The sequence below is a fragment of the Colossoma macropomum genome, unplaced genomic scaffold, assembly GCF_904425465.1.
Source record: "Colossoma macropomum unplaced genomic scaffold, Colossoma_macropomum, whole genome shotgun sequence".
Lineage (NCBI taxonomy): Eukaryota > Metazoa > Chordata > Actinopteri > Characiformes > Serrasalmidae > Colossoma > Colossoma macropomum.
Genome location: NW_023494805.1, coordinates 21,205,006 through 21,215,244, shown reverse-complemented (window position 1 = coordinate 21,215,244; position 10,239 = coordinate 21,205,006). Strand labels below are relative to the sequence as shown.

At 41.7% G+C, this 10,239-nt stretch overlaps 1 protein-coding gene across 4 annotated transcripts in view; it reads left to right on the top strand.

Annotated features, from left to right (window-relative positions):
- The first annotated feature begins 881 nt into the window (after positions 1-881).
- Positions 882-10,239, top strand: part of pappa2 (pappalysin 2) — a 58,018-nt gene continuing 48,660 nt past the window's right edge. For all 4 annotated transcript variants that reach the window (XR_005008670.1, XM_036596276.1, XM_036596275.1 and 1 more), the window contains exons 1-2: positions 882-3,121; positions 5,900-6,962. Coding sequence is in view for 3 of the 4 variants with exons in the window: in XM_036596276.1 (XP_036452169.1) it covers positions 2,233-3,121; positions 5,900-6,962 (1,952 nt within the window). In the remaining variant the exon portion in view is untranslated. The remainder of the gene's footprint in view (positions 3,122-5,899; positions 6,963-10,239) is intronic.

Below are 10,239 nucleotides of genomic sequence, written 5' to 3'. Positions count from 1 at the left end.
AAACACACAAATAGGATTTAGTAGCACATATGTCCCTCATTAACCCCAATTCCCAGCTCAAACTCGCATACCTTTCTTAAACAGAGATCATTTTGTTTTAATTATAATATATGTCCTTAATGATATACAGTAAGAGCACATCCGAGGCATTTCACACACCAATAAATTACAAATTTAGTTATTTAAATTTTCTTTTCATCTTTTCACCAACCCAGGTTCAGTTCTCAGTTTAGGTTTAACATGCAAAAATGAACCAAGACTGTGAGTTATGTATGTAATACATGTGTTATGGTCCCAATTCAATTAAAATGCACCTTAAAACTTAAATGCTGAAGAATTCTTTTAAGAAAACTGTAGACTATGGCAGGTCTGCCTGAAATTTTCACTTAAGTTTGCTTGGAACAAAAGTAAAAAAATCAATAAATACAAAATAATAATAAAAACAACATCAATAATAATAATAATAATAATAATAATAATAATAATAATAAATAGATACATATATAAGTAAAAATAGTACTGTACCTCTAACACCTAAAATCAATGAATAAATGTAGTCTAATAAATAAAGCCCATTTATCTAGATAATGGATAAAGATAGGTATTATGTAATACCTAATGCATAAAAATACTGAATATCAAAATTGCATAATACCCACAAACTATTAAACTAGATGAATCATAAGAGTTTGTAATATTTTTTTTGGTACATGGGCAGTGTTTCAGAAGCTCTTCTTCCACATGTGGTGCAGGTGTGTGTGTCCTATGTTTAAGTGTGTATGTGTCCGTATGTGTCCACTACGGTCTTCCCCAGTGGGCGGGGACCGCGTGACGTCACATCACAGCAAACCGATAAAACGTTTAGCGCGTTAGTTTGATCTTCGAAAAAAAAATAAATAAATAAAGAATATATTTAAAAGCCCCGATGAAGTGTGCAAAGGGATCGGAGGCACAAGGGGAACATAAAGCCTGGGAACACGCAAGGAAAGAGGAGTTTTACGCATAGACCGGTGATCTTTAAAAGAAAAAAAAAGAATCTTTTCATTTCGCCTCGTTCAACTCACGGTTTCCAGCAGACCGTTTTTCTGCTGTCACGCGCTTCAGAAGACAAACCCTGCGATGACAGAGAGGAGCCGTTTGTCACTGTCAGGTGGTGGACACTGGAAAACCGGCTAATTTGTTAAAAAATTAAGTGGACTTTCCACAGATTTTAGCTAGCTGTGCTGTTAAATAAAGAAAAATAAAGAAAGACTCAACAGACGCGCACGTTGGTACCACCACGGACGAACCGACCACGGGCTCAGAGAGGCAAGTGGCGAGACCTCAGATAACCTTCACCAAAGTTTTTATCTAACCTCACAAGTGGTGTTATTAGAATCGACAGAAACCTGTCAGACTGCGTGTCCAGTTACATCACGAACACTGACTGTATGGAGTAGTTCGCTTCATGGTATTTAAGGTTAGTGTTCAGTGTTACCTCAGCAGGTCACTTTGTTTTCGCGCGCAAATGAGCGTCAAAGTTATATTTGTCTTTCCTGTGCCTTTGGAGAAATCGTGCTAACACCACAACAGGCTTCTACAAGACTTTTTTTCTCTCAAGATGAATGAAGAAGGTGCACAGTGATGTCCCGGTAACAGGAACAGCTCTGTTTTAACTTTAGGCACTCCAAAACATACGGACGAAAGCAAAGTATATGTTGAAAACTCTAGGCTGTTTTGGCTGGTCAATGAGGCGACTAGTTGAAAAGTACAGTAATCGACTGCATATAGGCTAATCGAGTCGTATAGGCTACATCACTTTCATGCACTGGTAATTCCTGTTCCTGTAGTTGTTTTTTGTGTGACTTGGATGGAGTTGAGAAAGAAAAAGAAATATACAGACAATAATACGGAGTTAATTTTTTTCTTAACCCGCATTTTACGAATAATAAAGATGAACAATACCGTTTTCTCATCACGGTGATGTTAGCGTAACAACGGCCAATAATAGCGGGGCCACCAGGCTGTATTTACGCCCTAATGTACCTACTTGGTGACAGTAGGTCTTGTGGGAAGTTTTGACTGGAGTTATATCGGTGTCACGCGTTGTTATTGCTGCTTTTCATTCCTTTTGCTGCTACTAATTGTCGTTTAGTCTTTGGAAACGACAAAAGAAATAAAAACGTGAGCCAATTCTCAAACTGATCATATCGATCGATTAGTACACGTTGTGTGAGGTTCATAGATGTGAGGATGTTTTTCAGACTACTGGCTGTTGTTCTCATAATATTCCACACGTGGCTGCTAAACTCGGCTAAGTCCGACCATATTCAGCGGTATAAGCGGAGTCTGTCTCAGCGGGCGGACAGGTCTCAGGCCGCTTTAGGGCAGGAGCAGTGCGGCTCCGTGAGCCGAAGACGACCGTACAGATCCGCGGTCCGACACCACCAACTAGCGGCCGTAACAGGTCGGTACAGCCGGCTGCCGGACCTTCATCACAGGATTGCGAGGTCCTCCTGCTCAGGGGGGTGCAGTTTGGATGGAAGTGATGCCTTTGGACTGCGCGATGGGCCTCCGTGGGAGAGCAGCGGTCAAAAAAGTCAGGACAAATCAGAACGTGAGCCTGACAAATGGAATGGTGAAAGGAGGCCACGTTTGAGAACAGACAAAATGCTGGACTCTTTTGAACCTGGATCCGCCTCTGCTGAGGCAAGAGCCGTGGCTTGGGATGGCAATATGTCAAACAGAAGAGTCCGCAGGTCGTCCCAATTGAAGGAAAAGCAGGATGGTCGGATGGACCGCTTCTCTTCAGTGAGAAGGGTTCCTCGCAGTCCACCAGAAATCCGCAGTAAAAGAAAGGAGCATCCAGGTGACGTGGCATTTGAGCAGGACATCCGCACTTCTGAGGGGAGTGAGGACTACTCGGGGGAGCAGGAGGGCCAGGTCAGCCCAGGTGCAGAGCCGTGGGGGGCAGAGGTCCGAGATGTCCCTCCAAAGTGGATGACGGCCCTGTACTTCAGAGGTCAGAGAGAGCAGCTTAAGGTGAACCCCACAGCTGACGTGGAACTCCCACGCTCTAGGTTCACCTTGGAACTGTGGATCAAGCCAGAGGGAGGTCAGAACAATCCGGCCGTTATAGCAGGTTGGTATTTGTGTCGCAGTTTCAGACTCATTCATTTATGTGGTACAGTTGAGCTTTTCGTATCTATGCGACTGTAAATAGTGCTTTGCTGGCATCACTGTGAAGAAACAGCATTTAGGCATTCGTAATTTATTGAGAAAGTGTTATCACTTTAAACGTCTCAATAGCAATCAAGACGTTCAGAAGCAAGAAAAAACTTTTCAATGTAGATTGCATGTTTTGTTCCATGACATGAAAAAAACGTCAGAATCTGATCAGAATTTCAGTTGCAAATTTGTACGTTAAGTTACTCTATGTATCGCCTCACCCACTGGAATGTAGTCTGTGTCACATTGCATGCACACACCAATGAGTCACTCTGGATCCGCTTTCTTGGAGGCCATGGAGAGATTATGCTGAGTAAGAGTGATTGGGGGGAAATCTAATGCTTATGATGTGCAAATGACAAGGGCAGCTCTGGGTGGGGTGCTCCAGAGGCAAGTGGCCACCACCTGCTTTTTGTCTCTTAGGGGTTTTCTTCGATTCCACGTGTAGAAGGCGCTTTCCCAGACAGCTCTGGGTTTTGATTAAAGGGGTGTGTATGATCCGGACACTATGCTCATGTTGACAGCTAGCTGCTGTCCAGCTCTGACACTAGAATCACTTGATTTATTTGAAGCATTGATTTTTTTTGTGCACCTATTGCTGCCGCCACAAATAAATAAATAAATAAATAAAGTCTTCTTGAAACATAGCCCAGGAACATAGCAGAATGTGCTGGAGTCCTCTGGGGAGCATTTATAATCAGGTAAAAGTGCATTTGGTATGGCTGCTGAAGAGGTTCAATGTGGAAAAGATTATATCTGGAAGAGCTTCTGAAAGGAAACAAAAGAGAAGGCCAGAATTCTGCGGTTGTAGCCAGGGTTCTATGGTTGTTGTCTGCTGAGGAGATGCCAGTGAGAATGTTTTGGAGGAGGAGACATTTACTGACAAATACCTGCTATCTGTTAGAAACCTAAAAAATTGAGCTTTGTATATAAATATTCATGTTTCATTTCTGTACAATTTTTTCTCACACTTGCCTGTCTTGTGCCTTGTATTTACTGTAATTGTGTGACTTTCTTAAGTTAACTGCCAAGTGTTTTTATGATGCACTTTATTTGAAATCCCTCCTTTAAAGATCCACCTTTCCTGCTGTTCAGAGGTCTGTTGTCCATTTTTTAATGCACAATTTATGATAGCGATTTTCTGACACTTCATCAGTGGTCAGCTTCTGACCACAGAGCTGATCTTGGCTGGGTTTTTTTGGGCAGCGGACCACTCAACTTAGCAGTGACACTGACGTTTACTTGATGCACTTGTACCAGCACCACACAGACTACCATTTCAGTGTCATTGCTGGGTTGAGAATGGTCCACCACTCAAATAACATCTGCTAAGCAACAGTCCTGTGGTCAGAAACTGACCAGTGATGAATGAGGTAGAGGACAGCAACAAATTGGGCATCAGCAGATGCGCTGTAGTTTGTAATAGTACACCTATATAGTGGACCTCTAAGGTAAGTGGGTCTCATGAAATGGCCAGTGGGTGGAGGTACAAGGTAGGTGTTTCTAATAAAGTGAATTGTAAATGTAATGAGACTGGGGCTTTCATATACATATCGTCTATATAATGAAATCAGCATTACACTAAGCCTCATTCCCCAACCGTTCTTAAGAAGAAATTTCTTCTCAAAGCCCACTTACAGTTTTCATGAAGATTCTGACAGTCAACAATGTTTTCTTATTTGGCATTTGTTCTCAAGTAAGAACAGAATCTACACACACTCAAAAGCACAAAGGTGGAAACAGTTCTGTGATCTAAGAACACATCATAAATATGATGTAGACTTTTTCTTAGGACCTTTCTGACGAATAAATTTTAGAAAAGACTTAGGAAGATATTGGTGAATGAGGCCCAATGATCCTACTGGTAAAATACAAGATTATTAGTTATTTTGCCTGTGACCCACTTATGGTCTAGAGGTGAGTAAAGGGGCACTAAGAGAACAGAAATCCCAATAGCAAGGCAAAACATACTTTGCAGATTACTTAACTCAGATCCAGATAACTTAACTCAATAGTGTATATTTAATGCATAGTATATACAAATATAAAGTTGCTGACACTTTTGGATATTATCGTCATCAGAACCTTGTATCTCCATTTTTTTTATTTTTTATGTTTTATAGAATTTGAAAATGCTAGCTAGGCTTTACAACTCAGTACATCAACTGCCATTCAAAGGTAGAAACTTTTTTTTTCTCCTGTAAAGTTACTATTTTGGAGATACAAGGTTTTGTTGCAACAGCTTCAATATAATAAACATAGCCCATCCCCAGAGGGACAGACAGAAACATACACACGTAGAAGATTACACTGCCCGAGCCTCGGCTTCTGAGTGAATGAAATGGTTCGGCTTGTATCTGGCCGATGTCCTGTGGGATAATTTGTTTAAAATTGCCCATTTTTCTTTTTCCAGTATCCAGGGACCAAGGCGTCTGTGTGTACATGTGTGTGCGTGCGCATGTGGGGAGGGTGAAGGGGTTCCCTGACCTTTCTGTGTCCTTCTCTTGGAACATCTGGCTGCCAGATGTGACTGCTTCTTTTGAAAAGCAGCTGGGAATACCGGTGGCTTTGTTTAACGGCAAAGACTTAAACTCTTCAACTCTTTTGGGTAATTTCAATCACAAAAGCTCGGCCACCTGATTAGTCTTCACGTGTGCTAACTCATTGTGTTTCTGCTCCTTTTTTTCAAAAGGTGTGTTTGACAACTGCTCCCATGCACACAGTGAAAGAGGGTGGTCTGTCGGAGTCCGGACGGTTGAGCCCACAAGGAGAAAGGATGGCAGGTTTTTCTTTGCCCTCCGCACGGACCGTGCACTCAAATCCACAACTCTCACAGGGCACCAGTTCTACCAGCCCAGCATCTGGACTCATTTGGTAGCTAGATATGATGGCCACCGGATGGCACTGTTCATAGATGGCTCAAAGATTGCAGAGAGTAGACAGCAGTCAGGTGACTTATATAGCCCCTTTATCAAGGATTGTCGTGTGCTTTTGCTCGGAGGGGATCAGTCGAATACAGGCCATGGTTTTCGGGGTTACATAGGAGGTGTTATTCTGTGGAATCATGCGCGAGCTCGGGAGGAGCTGTTTAAAAGCTTCTTTAAACACTCTGAACACCAGCGCCCCCTCTTGGCCTTATGGGCTGACTTTTCTGATGTGAAGCAGCAATGGATACCATACAAAGACCACCATCATCCAACCATTGTGGCCTTTCCTGCCCCTGAGCAAGAGTTGGTGTCCCCTTTCCTGCCTCCACCTTGTGGGGTGACCACTTGCGACAATCCAGATGTTGTCCTCAGCTACAACCAGCACTGGCAGCTGCGGGCTCGCAAACGACTGCGCTACCGCGTGGTGAACATTTGTGCTGATGACGGCAGCCATCCCACCGTTTCACAGCAGCAGATCCAGCAGCAGCACAAGGCCTTGGAAGAAGCTTTCCAGCCATACAACCTGACACTGGAGCTCAGTGTGCTCACAGTACACAACTCCTCACTGCAGCGCCGCTTCATCCTCAGCAACTGCCACATTGCCAAAGTGGGCAATCGCCACTGTGACCACGAGTGTGACCACCCGGTAACGGGCCATGATGGCGGCGACTGCCTGCGTCTAGGAACGTGCTACAACTGGATGAGGGGCGATGGTGTCTGTAATCCTGAGTGCAATGGTATCCACTATGACTATGATGATGGAGACTGCTGCGATCCACAGGTCACTGATGTCACAAGGACCTGCTTTGACCCTGAGTCTCTTGAGAGGTGAGTTAATTTTGTTTTAATGTTTTAGTCCACTTCTGCTGTAGTGCAGGGGCATCCATGTTTGGTCTTGAAGAGAAATATGGGCACAGCAAAGTTTGGTAATTTCCCAGCTCAAACACACCTGATTCAATTTAGCAGTTAGTTTCCAGTTTTAGTAGGTGTGTTTGAGCAGGGAAATCACCAAACTGTGCTGGACTCCTGCACTCCAGGATCAGAATTGGACTCTCCACAAAGTCAAGTAAGTCAGTCAGTGAATCAAGTAATTTCTGCCTTGTCACGTTTTAGCAGATATTTAATTCATTAGAAGAAAATAATAAATACATTTGAAACTTTCTCTCCTTTCCTCAAATTCTGTTGCAGTGCCACTATCTTCCCAGGGGGTTTAAACACTAAAGTAAAACGCGAACATTAAATGAACCTGTTAACCTTTTTTGTATCCCAGCAGTGATAAGGATGCTGGTTTGCCGTATCTTTAGGGAAAAAGTGAAAGAAAACATAAAGGGATTCATTGAGAGAGTACATCATATTTGTGTAAAAGAAAACCACGAAAGAAGTCTTAGGATCCTCCGCATGGACCTGCAAATGCTGCAAATGTGCCTATTAGGTGTTCTCACAACAGTATCAGGGAAAAGGAAACCAACTTCTCTTATTGTGAAATCGTGCTCCCTTCTTATTTTTATAACTGTCAGAACACTTTGTATTACACAACAAGCAAAGCATACAAATTTGAAACTCTGGAACTGTTTTAAAAAGCATGCAAAACTTGGATGTGGACAGAGGCCAAAGTATACACTTAATATGGCTAAACAACAAAACCAGAAGTCTCAGCTCTGTTCATTGTGACAGGCAGACTGATTTGGCCTGTATACAGCACTTCTGATGTCTTGCCATGATGTCTGTCTCTTTTTTCAAGAGTGCACATGTAGGTAGAAATGCTTAAGCTGTTACATATAAGAAAAAGGCTTTATTGTAATTTGATGGATTCCACAGAAGAGCTATCTGAGAAATGCAATGTGGAGATGTTTTGAGCCTAGTTTATAAAGTGTACATATAAAATACCAAAAGCTATACAGTATAAAATACAGTATGTTTCTAGTCTATATCTAATGAGACCAAAAGACAGATCATGTACAAGGTTAAAATGAATAACTCTTATTAATAACGCCTTGTTTTTTTCCTATATGTTTTTGCTAACGCTGAATGTAAATGTCCTCACATCAGAGCTTCTCAATTACATATTAGCAAACATCTCTCTGCGTAGCATGTCACCATTTATGTGAGACCATTGCTTAGGTGCACTGTGGGAAATTGCAGTGCCAGACTCACCGTGCCACTGGGACTTGTGTGTGTTGTGCAGCCAGCTGTTGAGGTTTTATGGTCTCAGGAGAACCTGTGGTGAAGCGGTCTGCTTCTGAAGCTGCCTATCTTCTCCTGCAGAATCCCCACTGAGATTAATGGGGCTCTAATGATACACTTGGATGGTGGTCTGAAAAACATTTTGAGTTGGTTGTTGCTTGTTTTGCACTGAGACACTTTGAAAGATGACAACAGCAGGTCTTTAGCTCACACTTGTCTTCGAAACAGAGAAGAGAGGGTAGATTGAGAGAGCGAGAGAAGGGTAGAAAAAGGTAAAGGGGTTCACACTGCTGGTAAGTAAATAACCAAGCAAAAAAGTAAATAAATAACTATATACTTACAAATTCTAGCTTAAGAGCCCTGTTCACTGGATAACAATAGAACATAAGTATTAAAATATTATATTTTTCAAACCTAAAATTTAGAGGATAATACTGAGCCTCACTGATTCCGTTTCTACGTATTACAGAAATGCATAGCATTATCCTTTCAAGCCCCAGCTCCATTCAGTGGAAGTGGTACTATTGAATGTGATTTGTTCATAAATAGAGATGTTAATAGCTGGTCAGACTGCATTTAGACTAGTCTCTAAAGTGTAGGTCTTTAAAGAGCACTTTCCTGACCAGGTTGGAACAGTGCATCGACAAGGAGAATTAATGCAGGGATGACATTTTGATGGCAATTGTATAGCGTGCTTTTTTTATGCAGAGGTCTGTGATTTTACTGTCGTGCCGGGTGAGTTATGGTCCAGGTTTCTGCAGCTGCGCTGCACGGTGTGACCTTGTGCCAATGGCTGTCACTACGCAAATTTGTTGTTCAAGGAGAGGGAAAGAGCATATGGGAACCACCAGGTGCATTTTGGCAAACTTCGAACATGGAACAAGAAGAAAGCAAGGGCATTTTCATCTGAACATTTAAGCCATGAGAACTGAACAGTCTGACAACTCTTCAGATTGAGTTTCCAGTTATTAACATTGATAGATGGGGCAATTTCTATTGATTGATTAGGTATTGATTTCAGTATTCGTGCTGGTCCAAGGTACATTTAGTAAGCCATTTCCAGATTTCAACCTTAATGGCCTGTGGCTTGTATTGTTTCAGTTGATCATTTTATCAACAGCAGTTTCACTAAATACATCCTGTCCACCATGAAGAAGACATCATTCCCATAGTGACTAAAATGACTAAAATGTATTTTACCTTTTACAAGAAACTATTGCTGAGATAGTGGTTATGGCACGCCAGAAATTCTTCTGTAAAAAACTCATTTTGCCAGCCTGTAATTTCATGTTGGTTATGATGGCATTATGTAAGCACTTTTTGATCTTCATTTATTGTCTTTGTGTCAGTTGCGGCTTTGCGTGGTCAGCGCTACAAGAAACACAGGGACAAAGTATTTCATGGTGTGATGGCTGTGCGTGAAAATCAGCAGCCTGGGATTCACTGAGATGATCGGATTTGTCTGTCTGTGTGGAAATGAATTCGGGGTGAATAGAATTGGAGACCTTAACTGGATGGTCTGTCAGACTTGACAAACAGCTTTCAGGTGACCACTAATGCCCTTTCAAGAAACGAACATTTTTTTACATAAGATGTCAGCTTGAGGGTTATTTAAAACTAGTCATTGTTTAAGTTGATCAAAATATTATTTATGTTGGATCACTGTTTGTCTTTGAAATGGTTAGCACTGAAAAAAAATATAGTTACTATAGCTTATGGAATTTTGAATTAGTTAATTATATAATTTGCTCAAATGCCAAAAAGCAAAGCAAACATTTGCACTCATATACTTACAACCTAATTACAAACCAGAAAAGTTGGGGCAGTACGTAAAATGCAGATAAAATGAGAATAGTGATTTATAAATCTACTTTGACCTGTATTTGAACGAAAACAGTGCCAAGATATGTAATGTTTATGT